Source organism: Lynx rufus, unplaced genomic scaffold, assembly GCF_022079265.1.
Source record: "Lynx rufus isolate CCGP_SWC_20201006 ecotype Redwood Valley unplaced genomic scaffold, mLynRuf1.p SCAF_20, whole genome shotgun sequence".
Taxonomy (NCBI): Eukaryota; Metazoa; Chordata; class Mammalia; order Carnivora; family Felidae; genus Lynx; species Lynx rufus.
The window spans coordinates 28,695,677-28,721,303 of record NW_025814835.1 but is presented as its reverse complement, the minus strand read 5'-3'; the positions used below and the strand labels follow the sequence as shown (position 1 = coordinate 28,721,303).

General features: G+C 43.7%; 1 protein-coding gene and 1 long non-coding RNA gene across 2 annotated transcripts in view; one reads left to right on the top strand and one right to left on the bottom strand.

The window, feature by feature from the left end:
- Positions 1-981: 981 nt before the first annotated feature.
- LOC124517119 (uncharacterized) lies at positions 982-19,981 on the bottom strand. Its single transcript, XR_006963306.1, has 4 exons — positions 19,953-19,981; positions 7,214-7,504; positions 6,211-6,364; positions 982-1,300 (listed from the first exon to the last, which is right to left on the bottom strand). It is a non-coding gene; the product is annotated as an uncharacterized LOC124517119 (long non-coding RNA).
- The window catches only part of SLC14A2 (solute carrier family 14 member 2), a 52,939-nt gene continuing 46,298 nt past the window's right edge, over positions 18,987-25,627 (top strand). Inside the window, exons 1-2 of the mRNA XM_047086372.1 lie at positions 18,987-19,154; positions 25,050-25,230. Of these exons, the coding sequence (XP_046942328.1) occupies positions 19,002-19,154; positions 25,050-25,230 (334 nt within the window). The 5' untranslated portion in view covers positions 18,987-19,001. The remainder of the gene's footprint in view (positions 19,155-25,049; positions 25,231-25,627) is intronic.

Sequence of the window (25,627 nt, the reverse complement as noted above, 5' to 3'; positions counted from 1 at the left end):
ATTCATCAGTTGATGGACATTTAGGCTCTTAACATAATTTGACTATTGTTGAAAGTGCTGTTATAAACATTGGGGTACATGTGCCCCTATGCATCAGCACTCCTGTATCCCTTGGGTAAATTCCTAGCAGTGCTATTGCTGGGTCATAGGGTAGATCTATTTTTAATTTTTTGAGGAACCTTCACACTGTTTTCCAGAGCGGCTGCACCAGTTTGCATTCCCACCAACAGTGCAAGAGGGTTCCGGTTTCTCCACATCCTCTCCAGCATCGATAGTCTCCTGATTTGTTCATTTTAGCCACTCTGACTGGTGTGAGGTGGTATCTGAGGGTGGTTTTGATTTGTATTTCCCTGATGAGGAAGCAACGTTGAGCATCTTTTCATGTGCCTGTTGGCCATCCAGATGTCTTGTTTAGAGAAGTGTCTATTCATGTTTTCAGCCCATTTCTTCACTGGATTATTTGTTTTTCAGGTGTGGAGTTTGGTGAGTTCTTTATAGATTTTGGATACTAGCCCTTTGTCCAATATGTCATTTGCAAATATCTTTTCCCATTCTGTCGTTGCCTTTTAGTTTCGTTGATTATTTGCTTTGCAGTGCAGAAGCATTTTTATCTTGATGAGGTCCCAATAGTTCATTTTTGCTTTTAATTCCCTTGCCTTTGGAGATGTGTCAAGTAAGAAATTGCTGCAGCTGAGGTCAAAGAGGTTGTTGCCTGCTTTCTTCTCTAGGGTTTTGATGGTTTCCTGTCTCACATTCAGGTCTTTCATCCAATTTGAGTTTATTTTGGTGTACGGTATAAGAAAGTGTTCTAGTTTTCATTCTTTGGCTTGTTGCTGTCCAATTCTCCCAGCACCATTTGGTAAAGAGACTGTCTTTGTTTCCATTGGATACTCTTTCCTGCTTTGTCAAAGATTAGCTGGCCATACATTTGTGGGTCCAATTCCGGGTTCTTTGTTCTATTCCATTGGTCTATGTGTCTGTTCTTGTGCCAATACCATACTGTATTGATGATTACAGCTTTGTAGTAGAATGTAAGCCCTTTTTAAAGTAGACTTCATAATTCTGACATTTTGGGGGCCTAATTCTTATTGTGGCTAATTAGGTTGTCATTGCCTTTACTTTCTAATGTGGCTGGACTCATCAGAACATAATCAGAACTGAAGAAGCAATAGCACCACTTTCCTGTGATTTATTTGGACTTATATTAGTCATTTTTTATGTTCTGAAATTTCTTTGTAGGACTCTTTCTAATCCATTTGTCCATTTTGTGTCAATCCTTTTGTACCATGGAAATTCCACTCTATTTCAGAATGATAATAATAATATTAATAACCAATAAGAAGCACTTATTCAGAAAGTTTTCCTCCAGAGCCTAAATAGATAGCCACTAACCTCCTAATCTTGCAACACTAAAGGTATGGTATATAAGATCCATAAATGACATGTGACAACTTGAAAAAGGATCTGAACCAGGATACCTTAAGTTTATCTCAATTTTTAGATAAAAATATACATAGAAGTTCTAATATGTATCCACACCCCAATTGACTGAGTGTCTTACAATACCCCTCAGGATGAATGTCCCACTTTGGGGACCCCTGGTTCTAGTTCACCTTAAAATGAAGCCTCTTCTGGAGAGGAGAGAGGAGAGGAAATTGGAGAGGTACACTGAGACCAAGTTGGACTTAATGTCCTGCCTGGGAGTTTGGGCATCCTGGGTTCACTGGGAAGCATTAAAGAGTCTTAAAGAAGGGGTGATATGACATGATTTGCATTCTTGCAAATTATTCTGAATGCACCAAGGAGAACGGATTGTGGAGCATACACAGATACCAGGAGTTATAACAGGAGGTATGATAATGGTCTGACTTAAGGCTGCAGCCTGGAGAAAAGTGGGAAGATTCACACGATAGTAAAAATTTGGTTATCCATTAAACTTGCCCAAGGTTAAACAGCTGGTAGGCAGCAAAGCTAAATTTAGACCCCAGGTCTCCTCACTCCCAATGCAGTGATTTTTCTTCTGATTTGCCATGTCAGAGAACACCTGGTCCCTCTGTTTTATCCTCCCCCAGGGAGATAGGTGATCAGGAGCTAAGCCCAGATAGCAGCGTGCAGTTTCCAGCAGGGTGATGAAGGAAGGCAACAGGAAAGGAAAAGCACTGCCTTCTCCAGATGTATTTATCTTTGCAGGATCCATGAGGGGGCTCCATGAGAATCTGTTTTCTGGGTATTGAATCCCGTACTGAAATAACACACTTTCCAGTGACAACAAATTGAAACTCCAAGTGACTATTCATTCAAGTCCAGGCCTTAACAAAAGCCATAACCCATCGTTCTGAAGGGTGGAAGGTGATAGGGAGGTACCAACTTGGGGGAAAGAGAAATAGACTCTTGTAATCCCTCCCACTAAGGGGCTTTCATCTCTTCTGTTGGGCTGTTTACAGTCCTTCTTCCTTTAAGCTAAAAAAGTTAGCTCCTCCAAAAATTCCTTCCTAATTACCCCTTCCCTCCTGTCCCCTGCCTCCTGCCCCAGTCTCCTTTCTTATGGCATCTATTGGTCAGGGTTTAGTACGTAAAACAGAAACCACTACAGGTATTTTAAGCAGAAAGGGATTTAATACAGGAATTTAGGGGCTCACAAAATTGGGGACACAGTTGTAGGAGTGAGCTTTGGGCCAGAAATTACTCCTGAAACACTACAGAACTTACCTACCATAGGAGCTACTACCTCTGAGGCCACCACTGAAACTACTGAGTTCAAAAACCCACCATTATATTCCAGGAATCAGGAAGCCAGAATCATGAAGTCACTATAGCTCCTGCCCCTCAAACCCACAAAGCTAGTGGCTGAGCAGTGAGCAGCAAAAAACATCATCTGTCCCTGACCTTTCTTTCAGGAGAAAACAGCTGAAAAGGCAAGACTTCTGCTTCACTTCTACCTTCTAAATTTTGCCTAATGCCTCAAATTGACAAAGCCTGATTTTATTCTAAAACCTCAGCTGCAAGAGAAGCTGAGAAATTTGATTTTTTTATTTTTTAATGTTTATTTATTTTTGAGAGAGAGGGAGACAAAGCGGGAGCAGGGGAGGGGCAGAGAGAGACAGAGACAGAATCTGAAGCAGGCTCCAGGCTCCGAACTGTCAGCACAGAGCCAGATGCAGACTCGAACTTACAAACCATGAGATCATGACCTGGACCAAAATCAGATGCTTAACCGACTGAGCCACCCAGGCGCCCCTGAGAAATTTGACTTTTAACTTTCTAGCCTCTTGGATATAGTAAGGTACCCTAGAAGGATTGAGCAAGCCACCCTACAGGCTCCAGCATGGGATATCCTAAATTACATTCTGTTTTTTTAATGTGTCTAACCACCCCTCAGCTCCTGAAGGACAGAGCTCCTGGAGGTCATGTCTGTCACATCCTTCAAGGCTGCAAGACTTGCAGATGAGAGGTCCTTGCTAAGGACAGCCAAATAATCAAATGATGAAACACACTCACTGTTTCAGTACTTTCTTACTTTGCTTTCTGATTCTGTTCCTGCCTTTAAATGTTATCTCTGAAGTAAACCCCCTTGAAGATAATGCTGGTTGGTACTTCTCAGGTGTGTCCCCACAGAGTGAGCCACAGGGCTGGCCATATACATTCCTCCTAAATTAGTGTGTTGATTGTGTTTCACAACTGATTCTCACCCAGAAGTGGTTTTTTCCCCCAAAAGACATTTTTGCCCTGTGAAGTTCAACCAACAGGAAACTAATTTCCTGCAAAAGTGTGAGGCCAACAGATCTTTCTTATATGCACTATTGTCTCATTTTGGCAGCAGACTACCTCCAAATTCTAAAAAAGGTGCCCTCTACACCACTCTACAAGGTTGCTATGAGGATTAGATAACACAGAGAGCATTACCTACCACATAGTAGATGTCAGTAAGTATCAATTCCTTCCTTTTTCCTTCATAAAAAAGTATACCTTTCCGGGCTTCTGCTAAGAGACTGGCTAATTAGATCTTTGAAGAGGTATTAATGGCTAATGTATTAGTTATCTACTGATGTGTAACAAATTGCCCAAAACTTAGCAACTTAAAACAAGAAAAATGTCTTTGGCCAGGAATCTGGGAGCAACATAGCTGGGTGGTTCTGGCTTAGAGTCTCTAATGAGATGGCTGTCACGATGATGGCTTTACTAAAGGCTTTACTGGAGCTGGAGGATCCGCTCTTAAGATGACTCTCTTGTGCATCTAGCCAGCTGATGCTGGTTGTTGCCAAGAGGTCTCAGTTCCTCTCCACGACAGACTCCTAAGGCTGCAGTTCCCCCAGAGCAAGTGACCCAAAAATGCAAGGCTGAAGTGGCAGTGTCTTTTAAACCTAGCCCCAGAAGGGACAGAACCTCCTTTCTATGATGTCCTGTTGGTTACACAGGTCAGCTCTGTGAGTACCGGGAAGCAAGGGTCACCAAGGGCCACTGTGGAGGTTGGCTGCCACACCTCATAATGGCCTAATAGGGTAGATGAACTCTTCCATTTACTGTCATTGTGATTTGGAAGGGATTTTGAATGTCTCAATGCAAGTTTGTAAGATATTCTTAGAGATACTTTAATCTTTGTCAAGATTTTAGCTCTAGAGCACACTCATTAGACACTCAGAAAATATGTGAAGAAAGAATAAATTTGTCCCTTAAGCAACATATAAACATTCTCCAAAATGGAGCAACTCAAGAGATAAAGCATCTATGGGGCTTTCTTGTGAATATATATGTATATAAATTATGCATTGTGTGTGTGTGATAAAATGTCACCCACATAGTGAAATAAAATAAAGTACTTGGGAACATATAAACTATAAAAAATTAGTAATAATTGCTGAATTCCTTTTTATGTATACCTATATATATATATATATATATATATATATATATATATTCTTTCTTCAATAGATAGGGACAGAAATGTATGAAATTATGAATTACAATTAAGGAATGGAGTGAAATGGTATAAATCTTGACAATGCAATAATAATAATAATAAAATTAGTAAAAATTGATAAAAGCATATGAAAACAGTTTTCCTATTTTTCTTAGTTAGGAGGCAATCAGTACTACCTAAATATGAAACCTGGATTTTTTTTTAAAGATACTGAGTTCTTAATTTTTTAAATGCTTTTTCTGTTTTCTTAACCTTAAAAGGTTACAAAAACTAAAAATATTTCCCATGGTGAATAAACATTTATCTGAAGTTTAGCAGTTTCTCTAGTTTCACTTTAATTCATTTTCCTTTTGTTCAAGTCACACAAAATTAAATATGATACTTTCCGTTAAAAAACAATAGCTCAAAAAAACAAAAACAAAACAAAAATAATAGCTCATAAGACATTACCCTATTTCTAGGAAATAATTTTGTCTTTCCATTTTTTCTTTTGCTGCTCAGGAATATGAGCACAAAGGTATCTGGAAGGACAGCTCCCCAATGTTTATGATGGCCATTTCTGCATTTGGGAAGTGGCAGTTAAGTTTCTGCATTCTTCCTGTGCTCTTCAGTATTTGAAATTTTCATAGTGACTACATATGACTTTTTTAAACATGACAAGGAGAGGCTTAAACTCCATACAGAGAAAGACAGATACCATATGGTTTCACTCTTATGTGGATCCTGAGAAACTTAACAGGAACCCATGGGGGAGGGGAAGGAAAAAAAAAAAAAAGAGGTTAGAGTGGGAGAGAGCCAAAGCATAAGAGACTGTTAAAAACTGAGAACAAACTGAGGGTTGATGGGAGGTGGGAGGGAGGGGAGGGTGGGTGATGGGTATTGAGGAGGGCACCTTTTGGGATGAGCACTGGGTGTTGTATGGAAACCAATTTGTCAATAAATTTCATATATATATAAAATAAATAAATAAATAAATAAATAATAAAAATGAAAAAAAAAAAAGGAGAGGCTTAAACTAAAAAGAATATGATTATTGGGTGGGTGATACTGTCATCTCATTTGAAGGCATATTCCCCAAAATGTTTATGTCTTAGAACCTCAGAAGCCCTTGAAGATGTTATAGATGGGCCATCAGTTTTGAGAGGTGTACTTTACCTGCCTTTTGCCCTAGTGGGTTGGTGTGTAGAATTAATGCAACCAAGACAATGGGTTTGGTTCTCCAAATGAGCCATTTGTCTTCTCCCTGATCTGTGATCCCCATCTGTACCCCTAACCAGAACTGGACCACTTACAGAGGCAAAGCACTGATCAAGGGGCCTGCAAGTTGGAGTCTTGGTTGAATCCTACTTCCTAGTTCACAGTTGTATCAGCCAGGTCATGAAGGAATTAGGAGCACCACCAAAAGCAATGGAATCACAGACCCTTAGAAGGATGGCTCTGTAAACTCTGAAAAACAGAAAGAAACAGGACACAGGACTCCTTCACATCCAATTAAAATATCTCTTCAAAGTTGATCTTGGAGAAATGATGGTATTAAAAACCTTTCTACCAACAGGGACGTTTTTGACTTTCCCTGGCTTACCAGGTTTTCTCACTGAGCATTTTGTGGGGGACCGTCCCTTGTCATATAGGCTTGTCCTGCATATTGCAGGATATGTGGCCTCCCTGGCCTTCACCACTAAATAGTAGTGGTACCCCTCCTTCATTGAGTCAACCAAAAGATGCTCCCCTCATTTCCACCTTCATTCTCTACCCACCCCCACAGTGGGAAGCAGGGCAGTCCCATCCCTGGACACTCACAGTGTACCTTCTGGTTTCCATGAGGACAAGAAGAACTTTGTCTTGCTCACTGATGAATCTCTAGTGACTGACACATAGTAGGTACTCAACAAACATTTGAATTAATAAGCAATATCCAATGTAGGATCTGCTATGGAGAAATTAGTGTTTTAGGAAGATGAACATTTCTAAATATTTACATCAGCAAATCTACTCTCATTAAATTCCTGGTAGTTGGAGCCTTTAGAGCTTATGAACAACCCCAGAAAAGCCGGGAGGATGTAGGCAGAAACTGACATTTGGTGACACCTACGGTTCGTGGAGTAGTGTGCTGCTCAGCCCTCTACATGTTGCCTTATGAGGCAGCAATCACTATTCTGCTTCCCAGATGAGGAGGAATCCCCACGTGGTACATGGTAGATGGCAGAGCTAGAATTTGGCTGGACTCCCAAGGCCATGTTCTTTTGGTTCCACCCACTGTGACCATCCCGGTGGAGTTTGCTCATCAACACTCACCCTCCTTTCAGATGCTCTCGAGAAAACACATCTTCAGAGGTTTCACAACAAAATTTGTTTTCCAGTGATGTCCAGATAAATTCCATCTCTTCGGAGTCTTGACTGCATAAATATAGCCAACATATCTCTCCCATTACATCAGTCAAGCTGCAGGGGGTCAGAGGACAAGCATCTCGGCAAATGTCTTCGGCCACTTGCTAAATGCATACTTTCTTTAACACTCAACTGTTGTAACCCCAAGTGGCTTCTTTGGAGATCTGAGGAAAGCTCATTTGGTAAATCTGGTTAGGGCTGAAGGAGAAGAAAGAGTGGGATAAAGTTAGATTAAGTCCCCATCTCCACACCAGGATCCCTCTGCTTTTCCTTCTTCGGTAGCTGGTCCGGAGCTGGCTGTCTCTGGAACCACATGATGTTCCAGGGCCACATACAGGGCAGTGTGACACAACAGCTCACTTCCTCTCCCCAGGAAGACTGTTGCTCCATCCTTCACAGGACTCATGCAAGAGAGGAGGAGGAGGGAGAAGCCTTGCCAGGGAGTCTGGCAGCCTGGAGGCTGTGGCCCCTTCAGAGCAGAGACAGAGGGCTCAGGAGTGCCCATCTGTCTCCCCAGCCCATCTCCTCGCCTGCTCCATCTCCTTCTCAGCACATCCTCTCCCACCAGCACTTCAGTCCTCCTACTGTGCTGTGACTCTGAGGTTTCTCTCCTCTCTTCTCTTTCTCCTTCCTCCTATTCTCCTCCCTCCCCTGCCACTTCCCTTACGTCTCCCTGTAATGCCCCAGTCCTCCCACTTTTTCCTTCCTGCCTGCCAATTCCAACTGTATTCCTCTTCTCACTACCCCCACGAAATGTCCCCTTCCACTCTGGGCGGGGCTTCCTCTATTCTGTCTTCTCCAATATGGCACGAACTTATTGTTTGATTACTGATGTTCTTACTAGTGCCCTTCATTCCTGCATACCCCCACCCCCACCCTAGCATCCCACTGACGTTCATAGCATGAGGCTGTCATGACTAAAGCCTCCTAACCTTGACCCACCCCAACATGAATCCATGTTTATGCCCTCTTTGGGGCCATTCACAACAAGGACCCAACCTCACCTCCTCTTTATGGTGTTGTCCGAGCTTACAAAGCAAAGGTGAGTTTTCGATTTAGGTATTTGCAACAATGGGAGGAGCCTCCATTTCCATAGGTGCTACATTTTTATTTCTGAAACTGTGCACCCCTTACAAACTGGCTTTCTCGGGAGCATGCCATGGTTAGGGCCCTGCACAGGTTGCGTGGGAAGCTGGGATTTAACTGCCACAGGCCAAGACACATGATGGAAAGGACTGGGGTGTTTGCCATCTCCTTTCATCTGGAGGTAGAGGATGTAAGTGGTATTTAATTAAAATAATAAATCTAGCTTTGGTTTCGTATTGGTTTTGCTGTTGGCAAATCTAATCTGGTTTCACTTGTTTACCGAATGCTTTCACCACTCAGCCAAAGTTCTGAAAAGAATGGAGATTGTGCCCAGGCCCTCTCCTCCTGCTCCCTTCTTGTAGCTCCCCACACCCAGTGCCTTCTCCCCACAAGAGCACTGCCCAGCTAGACCCCTGCCCCTGTGCTTCCCAGAGCTTATGAGTAAAGGAACCACCTGAAGGTCTTATTCAAATGCAAAGTCCGCTTCTGAGAAAGGGCCTAGAACCTGCATTTAGAAATGCAGTGAGGGTCTGTCTGGGTGGCTCAGTCAGTTGAGTGTCCAACTCTTAATTTCAGCTCAGATCATGCTCTCATGGTTGTGGGATCAAGCCCAGCATTGGGCTCCACGTTGAGTATGGATTCTCTCTCTCTCCCTCTCCCTCTGCCCCTCCCCTGCTCACATGTGCATCCATTCGCATCCTCTGCCCTCCCTTCTCAAAAAAAAAAAAAAAAAAAAAAACAAGAAAAGAAAAAAGAAATGTAGCTGATCCTCAGCCTGCACCATGAGTAACAGGGCAATAAAATGTGTTCTGCAAGGTCAGACACCCAAAGGTCCAGGTCATTGCTTCTCAGTCTGGGCTGCACATCAGCATCAGCATCACCTGGAGAGCTCTTAACATTCTCAGTGCCCATGCTGCGCCCCAGACCATTCACTGAAGCCACAATCTCTGGAGGAGGAACCCAGGCATCAGCATTTTTTAAAGCTCCCAAGAGAAAGATGGTTGTGTGCTGTCAGGGATGAGAATCTGCTCTCAGGGTTGAAAGGAAGGAGCATTCACATCTGGCTGAAGGAAAAGGGAAGGTGCCCTGAAAACAGCATTGCCCCCTACTTGCCCAGTTGTTTTTCCATCATGTGCAGAAAGTGAGGTCATGTTTGAAGACGGAGGGTGACTTGGGGAAGCCAGTGCCTGTAATGGCTCCCAAGCACATTACAGAATGCTGAGAAGTCTATCCAAAAGCATGGAGGATGGGGCAGTGGGGTGCTGCACTAGGAGAACCCCGCCCTGGGGCCCCTTTGGCTGCTGCTTAAGACCTGAGACTTAACACCATCCCCTTAACTGCCCTTCTTTACCTGTACCCAACACCACCCCCTCCCCCTTCAGAACACCTCCACTCTGTCTCCAGAAGGCCTTCAGTGTCACCTGACTCTGAGTTGTGCCCAGATTAGAGGCTCCAGGGACAGCGCCTGATGGGATCTGTCCCAATTTCTGCACCCTCCCAGGGACAGCCCTGCCTCCCCACTCTCATCCCTGTCACTTCTAGAAAATAAACATCTGTGCAGGGAAAACATTATCAAGGTTTTACTGAAAAGAAGAGGAGTAGCCCAGGGGCCTAAAGAACATGCCAAACTAAGTCCTTGGAGAGGTTAATTTCGGAAGAACTGTATCCCTGCCAAATGGAAGAACGGGGTTGCATACTGCCCCAGGTTACACATAGGAAGTTCCAGTTTGAGGCCGTGGTTCAGTTCCCAGAAGGAGGCATGTATTTGTACACATGAAACCTAAACTACATAAAGCCAGGCCCCAGGGAGAATGGAGGACGCACTAGCCTCTGAGCTCTGCATGAGGGGAGAGAGACATCCTGGGGGCAGAGCCCGTGGGGTCAGTGATGGTGTTGTGGAAAGAGCCCAGGCCTGAGCATTAGGAGGCAGGGTCAGCCCCAGCCACTGTGTCAATGCCCTGTGTGACTCAGGTGAGAACCCTCACTTCTCTGGGCCAGTGAAATAAGAATAACACCACTCTGCCCCTCTCCCCATCATGGGATCATTCAGAGAAACAAATGCAGTTCTGGATAGGAGAGTACTTTGTAGAGTATGAAATATTATGTGCACAGAGAGTTAGAGCAGTGTGGAATTTGCAGAGTTCGGAGTGCATATGTGCATGTGAGTGCACATGTATGAGTATGTGTGCACATACATGAGGATTGTGCATATGTATGAGTACAAGTGTGTGTGTGTGTGTGTGTATGTGTGTGTGTGTGTGTGACTGTTGCACTGGGAAACAGATCCTAACCACTGCACAGGCCAAAGGAGAGGTCAGAGTGTCCCTGGGTCAGGAAAGCACTATAGCAATAATTGGGCTGGGACATGTGGGCAGGATTCAGGGAAGTAATGGAGAACAACACACGAAGAAACAGAATGGAGCCTGAGGCAGCCGTGGGCCCAGAGGAGACCTCCTGCCCAGAACAGGAGTACGTGCTACAGAGAAGCTGGAGATTGGTTCAAGCACAGATGAAGCCCTGCCCCCCACCCCCTGCACCAAAGCAGAACCATGGGAGAGTGAGAACACGCCTACCTTCACCTTCGGTGACACTCACCTCTTCCCCCCAAGTAACCCCCACCTGTGTGGAGACTGGACACGTTGCCCCCCGGGCAGTCTGGGGACACACCTGAAGTAGCCATCTGCAGACTCAGAATGTCTTCCTAGCAATTCTGTTTTAAAATAAAAAAGGTAAAAGCGGTAAGCACCCAGTCCCAGGAGCAAGGCCCTTAGACTTGGAGCACCTCAGAAGCTTTCTGAGTAGTGGCAAGACCAAGCCATGTCTTAAGGTATTTCATCCATCACCAGGGGCAAGGTGGAGAGAAGCTGGAGAGCTGCAGTCAGGGAGACTGGCTGAGAGCTGACCTGGACAGAAGAGGACCAGCCCAGAGGGAGAAAACAGACTTACACAGCCAAGGCCCTTGAAGTGAAATTTGATGGCTTAGTAATTGCTGGTTTAGGGATGTGGTGAAGCAGGGGCTCAATACACAGCACATCAGAGGGTCATCCCACTTAAAGAATGTCAGCTGAGAAGGGTACAGTGACCCCCTCAGAATGTCCTTCCAAATGCAAGGAGATCCAGTATCTAAAGAGGAGATCTATGCAGGTCTAGCCTCCTCTCCCAATCCCACTCCGGGCCCTGGTTAGGTCCCCAGCTGCAGGCACCAGCCCTGGCCCCTGCGAGAGAACCCAGAAAATAGAGCCCCCAATGTGCTGACCACCAGCCATCTCTAACCCCGACAGTCTGCAGATGGGCCAGGGAAGGCTGTGCTCCCTCTTGACTCCCATCCCTCCCAGCCTGACCCCTGGCCCCGTGAGTCAGGCTCCTCTCAGCCCACATCAGACTCGCTGGGCTGGAGCGGCCAAGAAAAAATCTGAGCCCCCTAATAAAAATGAGCGTTCAGCCAACATCTTACACAAGCCAGCCCTGAGAAAGGCACCTCTCACCTTAGCCCAGCTGCCGGCCAGCCCCTTCTGTTCCCTGCCCTATCTGTCAAGGGACGAGGCCTCTCCTGGCTTGATCCCCTCCTTGGCCTCACTGAGGTATGATCCATGGATCTGTCCTGTCCCCATTCCAGCATCAACTTGGCCCCAGACAGATGATTTCTCCCTTTCAACAGCTGTCCACAGGGCTCAGAAATCAGCAGAGCCCTGGCCCAGGGACCCAGCCTGACTCAGCAAGGTCCTTTTGGAGTCATGTCTCTGCCTTTGATCCTGCTGTCACTGAGATACACAAGCAAGATGGCAGAGAGTCTGGGGGCTTTGTTGGGTGAACCAAATTAAAGGAAATCCAGAGGTCCGCCCCAGAGAAAGGAAGATGAAGATCAATCTTTGAAGTGCTTTCATGTAGGGAAGGGAGGACATATATCCTGTGCAGATATGAAGGCAGCACTAGAACCAGCACTGGGTGAAACCGCAGGGACTTGACATCAGCTCCATAGACCTAATGGCTTCTAGTATGAAGACATGTTCACAAGGAGAGCAGCCTGCTTCATGGGATCGTGGGACACCAGCCAACTGTCAGAAGCACTAAAAAGTAGATTCCTTCATTGATTGAGAGAGGTGAAGAATATCCTTTTTGATCCTGAGGTTGTAGATATACACAGAAACTGTTTTCCATAATTGCATCAACTACAAACTCTTGGGAAAAATTAATTCAACAAATATTTTGGAAAACCTGCTAATCACTTTTTCTTCTCTAGAGCTGCTGTGACCTCCATAACTCAGCTTGGGTAGATGATGAATAAACGAGGCCATTTTAGATTCACCCCGGGATGACAACTTCACTGGCATACTTAATCCCAATAGGCCACGGGAAAGGGAGAGAGCCTTGGCTCTGCACTAATTCACACCAACAACTCAAGAAACCCCTCCAGTCATAAGCCCCCATTCTCCCTTGACACCCAGAATGTGCTAGAGAGGACACAGCCCCTCCCCATTGAGCATGGGCATGCTTTGGCATTGCTACCAGGGACAGATAGTCCTTTAGAGAAAAAAGTCAGATCAAGAATTAAAGTTAGGGGCACCTGGGTGGCCCAGTCGGTCCAGTGTCTGACTTCAGCTCAGGTCATGATCTCACGTTTGTGAGTTCAAGCCCCGCATCAGGCTCTGTGCTGACAGCTCAGAGCCTGGAGCCTGCTTCAGATTCTGTATCTCTCTCTCTCTCCCCCTCCCCTGCTCACACTCTGCCTCTCTCTGTCTCTCAAATATAAATAAATGTTTAAAATTTTTTTAATTAAAAAATAAAGAATTTCAAAGTTAGTACAATAGAGTCAGACACGTTTTCTAAATATTGCAAGAATTGGGGTCCAAATATAGGGACTGAGAACTCTTCCCAGTCTGGCTTCTGACTCCCTACCTTCCTCTTTCTATTGCCTGCTGACACCCTTCCCCATATTCCAGCAAGGTGTACAACTGGGATTTCCTGGCACAAACCATGGATGTATTTTCTTAGGCATTTCCTTGGCCTTGAGTGTTCTCCTCCCTCTGTCTTGCTCAGCCAAGTCCCCACGTGAAAGCCTGGGCCCCAGTCTTTTCGTGCCCAGGAGCTGCCCTGTGCTCCTACAGCTGGCCCCGCATCCCCTCTGCTATTGCCTTTCCTCTGTTCTGAAAGTCTGCTCACTTCTCTCTCCCTGCCTTCCGAAGCCCAAGCCCAAACATGAGCACTGTGCAGGCAGCTCTGATGCTTCTGGGGGAGTCCAAGGACACACAGTAGGTGCGCAACAGAGAGTATTCTTACAAGGAGGATGGAGGAGCTAGTGTTTCGGGAGCCCCCTTGTGGGAACATTCAAGGCCTGGGTTTTGGAGAGACATGAGGCTGATCCAACAGCCCTTTCCGTCCATATTTCTGAGGGAGAAGAGGTGCGGGCAGCCAAGGGGAGCATTTGCACGCCAAGCAGATAATTATGTGTTCTTGGAAGCTGGTTTAATGGACTGGCTCAGAGCTGAGTTGGGAATGGGCTCTGAGGCCTGCCGCCTTCAGACGGGACGTGGCTCAGGCAAGGATTTCACCGTCCAGTTTTAACAAGTGGCCAACGCCTTATGGAAACTTTTGAAAGGCGTTCTGTTTCAGGCCAGCCAGCTTGTACTTCATCTGGTTACTTTACCCATCTTTCCTTCAATTTGAGAGCACAAGAAGAAAGGAAACTAAAAATCACTGAGTGCCTACTACGTGCCAAGAACCAAGTCAGCAATTTCACTGTCCTAAGAGTCCCACATTGCCCTTTGAAGAGGGAGAAACAGAGGCCCATGTAGCCCCTCGCGGCAGAGAAAAGAGTGAAGCTGGGCATCTCAGCTTCTGCAGCCTGTGCTCTTTCCAGACACAGCGACCTTCTCTTTACAAGGCCATTCTTGCTGCACGTCTCAATCCTACCCCAAAGCCAAAATTCCCCCAGTTGAACAGGATAAACATTCCCATGGCAAAGGAACGCTGTGTTCCCCAGAGGAGATGCAATCACGTTGTTCCTGCTTAGGCTATGTGTGCTTATGAAATAGAACTGGGCTGAGGGCCTGGACACGGGCTGAGGGCAGCCACCCCTCCCCTGAATCCCCCAGCTGTGCCCTGCAAGGCAGTTAGAGTAACAGAAGGGTAGGGAGCCCAGGGTGGAGAGCTGGGTCTAATCTTGACTTTGCAGCAAGCTGCTGGTTTTCCTGGGTCTCTGCTTCCTCTTGCCATCACAAGGCAGTAGCTTGCTTCGAAAAGTGCAGAGTTAAATCCATGTGAGAAATAATTCTTATTTTGCTTTCCTGGGCATTGATTTCTCTATCTGTAGTTGCAAATGTCCACATACAGGAGAGACTCAGAGGTAGAGAAGAAAGTACCTTTTTGGAGATGACTCTGGAGAGAGTACTTCCCTCGTACAATCACTCATTCTTTCCAAAATCATTAGACACATATTGAGGTCTTACTATGTGTCAAGCTCTCTGCCAGGCAGAACAAATACAGAAATCAACAAGATAAAGCCCCTGTTCTTAAAGGACTCCTAATGTGTAAGCCATTTTTTCATCAAAAAAAAAATATGTATATATATACATATAAGTGTTTGAATTGTCATGGTTAGAAAATAATCCTGAATATACCCATTCTCTACTCCTGTATACTTAAGCCCTATCACTAAAAAATATTTCCTTGACTATATAATATACATTGTTCTCATATTTCAAAATTTATTAAATATCAGCACACATCTTGCAATTTTGATTGGCAGCATTTTCTTCTTGGCGATACACCAAATAATGATCATCTTACAGATGATCACATCTTAGATTTAATGAAATATATTTCATTTCACTTTTCAATTGGGCTTTTAAAGGAATTAACAGCCACTGAATTTAACATAAGGTTTTTCCAGCACATTTCTAGTTCGTCCAGATGTATGGTGTCACACACATCATGTGTCTAGATAACCTGATTGCCCCTCATTTTTTCTTCTGGATGGCTTGGAAGCAATCTCATACCAATGGGCCAGGATGCTGTATCACCTCTTGGCCACCAGAGGGAGAGAGCACCTTGGTTCTCAGGCTTGCTGGTTTTCCCTCTCTCTTAAACCATTCCAGCATGCTCCCTCCAGGGCAATCTGAAACACACTCAAACTCCACCTGCAAGGTCAGAATAGAGGAAAGGGCCCTCTTTCCAGAGCAATGGCAGTCAGAAAGAGGAATTAGTTCTGAATGATGTTTGCAAACCTACAATAAAAATCAGCTATGGTTTAAATGAGCAACTCTGGGGAATGAGGACACGTGTTAGACATGGCAGAGTTCTTGCCACAAAAAATGCAGAGCTGATGAGTGGCCCCATGCCCTTCTTAAACCATTTAAGACTCAGGATACTTGTAAAGTTGTGCAAGGAAGTTTTCCCACTCCAGCAATCACCTGTAGCCTTCTATTCTTCCTCCTTTTCTTCCTCCCCTTCTTCCTTCCCTCATTTAACTATTTATTGAACATCTGCTATGTGCCAGGCACTTAGCTAGGAGCTAAGAATAGAATACAGCAGTAAACAGAACAAAAAAGGTCACCGTCCTCATGTATCTTAAGTTCTGGTGGGGAGACATACACTATAAAAATAAATCTATCATCACTTGGTACAAAAAAAAAAAAATGCTATAAGGAAAGACATTAGGTCCCATGAGAGTATGATAGGAGAACATGGTCAGGAGCTGATCTGGGCAGGCTTCTCTGATGAGTGGTAATGGAGACAATGCTTGAGGGAAGAAGAGGAGTTTCTAGGTAACTAGCAAGGGAGAGCCCATCTGGGCACACAGACCAGCATTTGCAGAGGCCCTGAGGTGGAAAGTGTTCAACACTTAGGCACTGAAAGGAGGCAAGTGTGGAACTTAGAGACAAGGGGCAGGAGAAACCCAGGGTGGGCTAAAACATAACAGGAACATGGTGGTACAGAGTTCTGTGTGTATGTTTAAGATGCATTTTTCCATCAGTAGCCATTGATGGGATTGAAGCAGGGAACAGACATGAGCAAAGTTGGGTATTGATATGACAGCACTGGTGGCCCTGTGGAGCATGGCATGAAGGAGAAATCTGAGAAGTGAGGTGTCCGACTGGGAGTTACTGGAGCAGTGGCAAGAGGTGATGGCAGCCAAATGGTGACAGTGGGCATCCAGGTGTATTTTAGAGGTAGTATTACTGGATTGGGGGAGGTTAGAAGGGGTATTATAAGGAGTAGCTTGGAATGGAGAGAGGACTTTTCCTGGGATAGGCACCTTTCAGAGAGGACAGGATCTGAGAAGGAAACATTATGAGCTGTTTCAGTGCATTAACTTTATGCTATTTCTGGAACATCCATATGCAAGTGTAAAGTAGACAATTAAATCTGTGAATCCAATGCTCAAAACTGGGCTGGAAATATTAGATTTGGGAGTCATAGGTACACAGATGGAGGATAAAGCCACAGTGAGAGCTGACGTCAGCTGGGTAGGAGCATCAGTAAAGAGAAAATGGTCCAGAACAGAGCTCAACAGAATGCTTATATTTACAGGAGGAGCCAGCCAAGGACAGTGTGAAAGAGCAGCTAGAGAGAGGATCAATGTAAATGCCAAAAAGAGGAGAGTGTGTCAAGGAGGGATGGTCAGCTGTGTGGATGCCCTGAGCTGTCTGATGAGATGAAGACCAAAGCATGTTTCAGATTTGCCAACATGGAGGTCTTACAGCAGGGGCAGTAGCAGCAGAAACCAGCCTGGGCTGGCCAAAGACGGAAAGGGGAGTGCCAGGAGTCCGCCCAAGAGGATGGCAAGCATAAATCTAAAGTGACGGCAGCCTACCCAGTTATGCAGCTTTTCTCAGGCAATGTTCGGTTGCTTGATGAAAGCCTAGAAGAGATGGAGTGTTGGGTTTAGCCTGGCCGGGATTTCACCACGCAAGCATGAGAGAGGGATTGGGGAGGGCAGAGCAAGGGTGTTGAAAGAAGTAAAGTGACTGCTCCAAAGTCTAAGTTGGTTAAGGAGGGCAGGGGAGATAGGGAGCTGGTGGAGCTAAGGGACTGGAGGTCTCCCAGAAGTGAAAGTGCTGTCAGTGGACGCACTTGAGCTGGTGAGCCTGAAGTCCAAAGGAGAGCATCAGACTCTGGAGATTTCATAGTTTGTGTAAGACCAAGTCCACGTGGTGACTGTGGAAATTAGTGGCTGAAAAGAAGAGGTAGAGAGGGTCACTAGAAATGAGGAACACAGGGTCTGTGAAGTCAGAGACTGCAGTGATGACTTAATGTCATCACTTGATCAATCTCTTGATCAATGTACAGACATTGAAGTTACTGAAAATTATTGGAGTAGAGATGAAGATAACTAGAAAGGAGCCCCTCAAGTCTTCACTGAAGGAGTGAATGACCAGGAAGTCACTAACACAGCAGTGAGCAGTGAGAGGGATAGTGTAAGCCTCAAAAAAGAGGGCTTTCTGCACCAGCGAAGTGAGCAGTGGTCTGGAAGCAACAGGGAAGAACAAGAAATCCTTTCATTGGGAGTGGGAAATAGCCCAGGGAAATGGCACTAATGCAAGTAGAGGAAGGGGTCTGGCTCCCCTTTGGAAGAGAACTCTGCATCATTTATCTGGGTCTGCAGTGCTAAGTGTGAGGAACACCAGCACCCATGCTAGGGATCTGCAGACCCCGTCCTAAGATACACTGTCTTGCAACTCAGGGGAGGCAGGGTGGAGCCATGGGGAGAAGTCTAGATCATACTGAGAGGGGACTGTGCAGGTCCAAAGCCACCTGTTATAGGAACAGTAAAGTAAGTGAAGACATAGCTGAGCCAGGGGAAGACAAAGAACAGAACGGCTAAGGTGGCTTGAAGAGGAAGGAGAGAAGCACGCACTACCAGCGGGCAGCCACAGTAAGCCAGGAAACTGAGGACCGCAGGCAGAAGTTACTCCACCAGCTAGTCCTGGCATAAACCCTGGCCCCGGTAGTGAAGGGAAAAGGAGTCCCACGTGGAGGGGGAAGGACCTCCAGCCTGTTGCACACAGCTTCTAGTAGATGTTACCAGAACTGCTGCTGCTTCCTTGAACTGTTCCTGGGGAAGGAAAAGGAGGAAGAAGCTGGAAAGGGCACTGACAGCAGAGGGAAGAGAGGAGGGACTAGAGGTCAACCATAATCAACATAAGCTCCATAGCAAGTAAAAAAAGGAGTCGCCCTTAGATCCCCACTCAGTTAGAAGCCCCAGATCTATGTGTGCATATCAAAGAGAAATTATTTTTACAACTACAGCAGTGAGATAGTACTATGGATAATATAAAAGGTAGAGAAAAAATATTTCAGTGATCAGGAAAAAAAAGAGAGGCATCTATTCTAACTAGGTGGTCAGGGAAATCTTCACGGCAGAAATGGACTTTCCTCTGGACTTGGAAGAATGGGGGGATTTTGAAAGATAAGACCACAATGGTGGAGGAGTGGCCCCAGGGTTCTCTGGCAGCACTCTACTGCAAGAGTCATGTATCAGGACCGACTGCATGCCTCCTGCGGCCTCCCTGCAGCCTCAGCCAAGTCCCCCTGGGCCCCATCCTGACTCACTGTTCTCCCCCTTTCCTTTCCACTTGCAGGACCTAGGAGCGACCGCCCCCTGAAGGAAATGTCTGACACTCATCACAGCAGCCCTCTCCTGACAGAGCCTCTTTCCAGCAGATACAAACTGTATGAGTCAGAGTTTACCAGCCCTAGCTGGCCCTCAAGCCCCCAGGATACACACCCAGCCCTGCCCCTCCTGGAAATGCCTGAAGAAAAGGTGAGGAGTGTCCCTTCCAGGATATTTCACAGGTGGAGGGAAGGGGAGGAAGGGTGATGAAAGATGCTGCTCTCCCAGCTGCCCAGTGCACGGGTTGCATAATGCCTTGGAAGGGTCACTGGCCGGGGAGGCTCTGCCCCAGTCAACACAGGGTTCCACCCCCTGGTTGGTCCCAGTGGGTCTAAGATAGAAAACGTGTTTCCGTGTGCAACATGATTTTAGAGGCAGGCGGGGAATGCACAGTCACACACCGGTCTTCCAACCAGTCCCCAAAATCTTTCCCCTTAGACCTGCTCCCTTGAATTACCTTATTGTCTCCCAAAGTAAAGCCTGTGTTCAAATGCTAGCTTTTAACACTCCTTGAACTGATAGAGCGGAGAGGGATCCAGGACCACTAACGTTTGGGGTTTTTTTTAATGAGATATAATTTACATGCCACAAAATTCACCCCTTTAAAGTATACATTTCACTGATTTTTAGCATAATTACAAAGTTTGCCAACATCACCACCACTGAACTCCAGAATATTTTCATCACCTTGAAAAGAAACCCAATACTCATTAGCAGTCACTCCGCATTCCACCGGGCCACCACCAAGCTACCTTGTGTCCCTGTGGATTTGCCCGTTTCGTATGTGTGATGTAAATGGAATCATATAACATATGGCCTTTTGTGAAATGCTTGTGTCATTTAGCATAATGCTTTCAGGTGCATCCTTATTGTAGCATGACTCGGTACATCATTTCTTTTTATGACCCAACAATATTTCATGGTATGAGTGTACCATAGCCTACTTACCCATTCATCCATTGATTGACACTGGGTTGCTTCTTTTTGCCTGTTATAAAAAAAAAAAAAAAAAAAAAAACAATGCTACTGTGAACATTTGTGTCGAAGTTTTTGTGCAGACATATGTTTTTCTTCTTCTTGGGTATATATCCAGAAGTGGAATTTCTGGGTCATATGGTAAATCTATGTTTAACATTTTAAGGAGCTGCCAAACTGTTTTCCAAAGTAGCTGCATCAGGTGTACATTCTCTCCAGCCAGGTATACATTGTTCCAGTCTACCTCCTTGTCAAAACTCGTTACGGTCTGTCTTTTTTATTACAGCCTGGGTGGATGTGAACTGACATCTCACTGTGATTTTGATTAGTATTTCCCTAATGTCAAATTGATGTTGAACATCTTTTCATGTGCTTAATGACCACTTATATACCGTCTTCAGAAAAATGTCTTTTCAAATCCTTTGCCCATCTTTCAGTTGGGTTATTTGTCTTTTTATTGTGGAGTTGTAATAGTTCTTTATATATTCTGGATATTAGGCCCTTGCCAATTGTATGATTCACAAATAATTTCTCCCACTTTATAGGTCTTTTCACTATCTTGATAGTGTCCTTAGAAGCACAAAATTTGTGATTTTAAGTCCAATTTATCTCTCTTGTCTTTGATTGCTTATGTATTTGGTGTCATATCTAAGAAACCATTTTCTTATCCAGGTCACAAAGATTTACTCCTATGTTTTTATCTAACAGTTTTATAATTTTAGCACTTACAGGTAAGTCTTTTCTCCATTTTGAGTTAATTTTTGTATAAGGCATTAAGTAGGGGTCCAATTATCCAGTTGTCCCAACACCATTTATTGAAAAGGCTATTCTTTCTCCATTGAACTGTTTTGACACTCATCAAAAATCAACGGACCGTAGGTGTATGTGTTTATCTCTAGACTCTCAATTTTATTTAACTGATTTATATACCTATACTTATGCGAGTACCATGCTATCTTGATTACGGTAGCTTTGTAGTAAGTTTTGAAATCAAGCAAGATTGTTTTATCTGTTCTCAGACCCCTGAATTTCTATATTAATTTTAGGATCTGACTTTGAATTTCTGAAAAAAAAATGAAACTCGGATTTTGGTAGAGATTGTATTAAATCTATAGATCAATTTAAGGAGTATTGCCATTTTAACAAGAGTAAGTCTTCCAATCCATGGACACAGGATATATTTCCATTTACTTAAGTCTTTAATTCCTTTTGATTTTTTGTAGTTTTTAGTATTAAAAAAATTGTATAAAACCTTTAGTTTTAGGATATAAAGCCTTTCTTGTTAAACTTATCCCAAAATATTTTATTCTTTTTCATACTATCATAAATAGAATTTTCTTCACAATATTCTTGGATTGTTCCTTGTTCATATGTAAAAATAAAGTTGATTTTTGTATATTGATCTTCTATCCAGCAAATTTGCTGAACTTGTCCATTAACTTTAATAGGTTTGGTGGGGGGCGGGGAGGTGGTTGAAGATTTTTTAAGGAGTTTCTATACAGCAGAATGTCCCATCTGCAAATGGAGAGATTTTAAATCCTTTCTTTCTAATCTGGGTCCCTTTTGGTCTGTTTTTTTCTTATCTAATTGATCTGGCCAAAACTTGCAGTACATTATTAAATCGAAGTGACAAGAGAACCAACATCATTGTCTCATTCCTGATCTTAAAGGGAAAGCATCCCATCTTTCACCATTATATATAATATTAACTGTGGGTTTTTAGTAGATATCCTTTATTAAGTTGAGAAATTTCCTTTCTATTCCTGGTTTTTTGAATGTTTTTATCAGGAAAGGTTGTTGAATTTTTCAAGTGGTTTTTCTGTGTCTATTGAAACAATCATGTGGGTTTTTTTCTTTTATTCTTTCAATAGTAATAATTATTGTTTGATTTTTTATACATTGAAACAGTCTTGAATTCTGAGAATAAATCCCACTTGGCCATCATTCTTTTTATATGTTACTGAATCTGGCTTGATAGTGTTTTGTTAAGGATTTTTGCATCTATATTTATAAAGCAGATTGATCTGTAATTTTCTTTTTTGTGATGTCTTTGTCTGGCTTTGGTGTTAGGGTAATACTAATACTAGCTTCACAGAATGTGATAAGAAGTATTGCCTTCTCTTCTGTTTTTTGAAAAATACTGTTATTAATTCTTTAAAGATTTGGTAGAACGTACAGCCATCTGAACTTGGGCTTTTCTTTGTGGGAAGTGTTTTGTTTGTTGTTTTTGGTTTCGCTTTACTAATATAATTTACTTTGTTATAAGTCAGCTCAGATTTTTCTGTTTCTTCTTGAGTTAGTTTGGTAGTTTTTGCCTTTCTAGGAATGTATCCAGTTCATCTAGGTTATCTGATTTGTTAGCACACAATTATTCATTTCTTTAGAATCCATTTCTTTATAACATTTTTAATTTTTTTAATGTTTATTTATTTTGAAAGAGGGAGAGAGTGTGTGAGAGGGGGAGGGGCAGAGAGAGCGGGAGACACAGAGAATCTCAAGTAGGCTCCTCACTGTCAGCGCAGAGCCTGATTCGAGGCTCAATCCCATGAATCATGAGATCATGACCTGAGCTGAAATCAAGAGTCAAACAACTGCCTGAGCCACCCATGCGCCCCAACCCATTTTATTTTTTGAAGGTTGGTAGTCATGTCTCATCTCTCATTTCTGATTCTGGTAATTTCAATCTTCTTTTCTCGTCTTGGTCAATCTAGCTAAAAGTTTGTCAATTTTGACCTTTACAAAGAACCATCTTTTAGTTTCAATGATTTTTCTGTATTTTTCATTCTCTATTTCATTTATTTTCTTGATAATCTTTGTTATATCCTTCACTCTACTTGCTTTTGGTTTAGTTCACTGTCATTCTAGTTTCTTAAAGTGGAAGATTAAGTTGTTGATACAGAATATTTCTCTTTTTTTTTTTTTCAACGTTTATTTATTTTTGGGACAGAGAGAGACAGAGCATGAACGGGGGAGGGGCAGAGAGAGAGGGAGACACAGAATCGGAAACAGGCTCCAGGCTCTGAGCCATCAGCCCAGAGCCTGACGCGGGGCTCGAACTCACGGACCGCGAGATCATGACCTGGCTGAAGTCGGACGCTTAACCGACTGCACCACCCAGGCGCCCCTGAATATTTCTCTTTTTAGCACAGGTCTTTATACCTACAATTTCCCTCTGACACTGATTTAGCTGCATCCTATAAGTTTTGTTTTCATTCCTCTCAGAGTAGCTCCTAATTTCTCTTCTGATTTCCTCTTTGATCCATTGATTATTTAGGAGCGTGTTGTTTAATTGCCACATCATTTCCCAAATTTCCTTCTGCTTTTGATTTCTAAATTCACTCCATTATGGTCAGAGAACATGATTTCAATCCCTTTAAATTTAGTGATACCTTTTTATCGGTAAAAATGTTTTACTTATCCAACTTCAAGCTGTATTACAAAGCTGTAATCATCAAGACAGTATGGTACTGGTACAAGAACAGACACTCAGATCAATGGAACAGAATAGAGAACCCAGAAATGGACCCACAAATGTATGGCCAACTAATCTTTGACAAAGCAGGAAAGAATATCCAATGGAATAAAGACAGTCTCTTCAGCAAGTGGTGCTGGGAAAACTGGAGAGCAACATGCAGAAAAATGAACCTGGACCACTTTCTTACACCACACACAAAAATAAACTCAAAATGGATAAAAGACCTAAATGTAAGACAGGAAGCCATCAAAATCCTTGAGGAGAAAGCAGACAAAAACCTCTTTGACCTTGGCCGCAGCAGCTTCTTACTCAACATGTCTCTGGAGGCAAGGGAAATAGGTTTTACTTATCTTATGGCCTAACATATGGTCTATACTGGAGAAGGTTCCATGTGTGCTGTAAAAGAATGTGTATTGCCTTTATAGAAGAGAGAATTTTTGGAGATCCTTACTCCACCATTTTCATTGATATCCTCAAGACATTTAAGTTTTGATGTAGGGAGGAAGTTGGGGAAATCTATAGACCATCAGCATACAATAGAAGTATAATATGAGCCACACATGTTTGTTCAAATGTCTATTAGCCACATTTTTTAGAAGTAAAAAGAAGCAGTTATTTCATTATATAGTCAGTATAATGTATTGTTGAGATATTTTACACATTATTTTTTCATAGTAAGTCTTCAGAATATACTTAGAGCACATCTCAATTCAGATTAGCCACATTTTAAGTGTTCAATAGCCACAGCTATTTATTGGCTGTGATATTGGACAATGCAGTTTAAGAGCAAGCAGTCCTGACCTAGGAGGCCACAGATAGAACCAAGGGCAGATAAACTTGGATGGGGAAGATAATTTACCTTTATTTCACTAACCTCCAATGAACTTTAGTACTTATTTCAATTATAAATATAAATAATGAACTATAACCATATCAGTAGCACCTGAGATTGTTGTCATTGTCACAGATTGGGCTCCCCTAGAAAGCTGACTTTGAGATGGTGATTTTCATGTAAGAAGTTAACTGGGATGTGCCTTTGCAGTCAATAGTTGTAGAAGAGGAAGGGCAACAGGATTAGGGGAAGAAGTTGGGCAATAAGGGCCCCAGGTGACCCTATGGTCAGCTCTAGATCTCAAGCAGCCCTTTAAAGTTGTCCTGAGTTGGGGTGAAGAGGCCCCACTTATTCACTCACTGCTACTTTGAAATTATAATAGATATTGGACTGGCTGTACTTATATGTAGATCATAGGATTTTTTTAATATTGTAATAACTGCTTCAGTATAACTGGTTTTCTTTGCTATCCTATTTATTTTATCCATTTCGAAACATTATTCTGGAAAGAAGTCCACAGCCTTGCCCAGCTGCCACCAGGGATCCATGGCACAAAAGTCTATGAAACCCAACTGTGAAGAATGTGTAGTGGTCCTAGGAAGAGCTGGCCTGTGTGCAGCACTGTGGACCACAATAGAGAATGGACACATGTCTTATGATCATTTGTCTTTATCAGGACACCTGCCAACCTTCCCTATCCCCAAATGCCCTTGCTCTCAAAAGGCTGTATTATTTGATAATTTGTCATGGCTTCTCTTAAAAGGATCTCCGGTCATCCAATGAAGACAGCCATATTGTGAAAATGGAAAAACTCAATGAAAGGAGTAAAAGGAGAGAAAGCGGGGCAGCTCATCGGGGCTCTGCAGGCTTGGGGGGCATCAGCCTCTTCCAAGCAGTGGGCTACCTCACAGGGGACATGAAGGAGTGCAGGAGCTGGCTGAAAGGTAGGCAAAGTCCCAGGAAAGAAGCAGCCGGGCTGGGCCAGGGAGACAGCCCTCCCTCAGGCGTGAGTGGAGGAAGCTGCTCCCTCACTCACCCATTGAGAGGACTCCCACAGTTGGAGTACTCCCACCCTGAGTTGGCTCTGGATGGGTCCAATGTACCCTACTAACTTGGAATTCCCATGGAGTTTCAGAATTAAATACACTTCGCTAATTTTAGTGCTTTGCAAATTCTTTGCCCCTATGTGGAATAGATACAGGACAACCACTTAGTGGTATATAAGTCATTTCCCAAACAAGCTGTCATTCCTTCCCTTGTTCCATGGCCATTTATTATGTGCCAAGAAAATATTGACATCACCCTCCACCATGTTCCAAGGCTCTTTCTTTCCTTTCAACG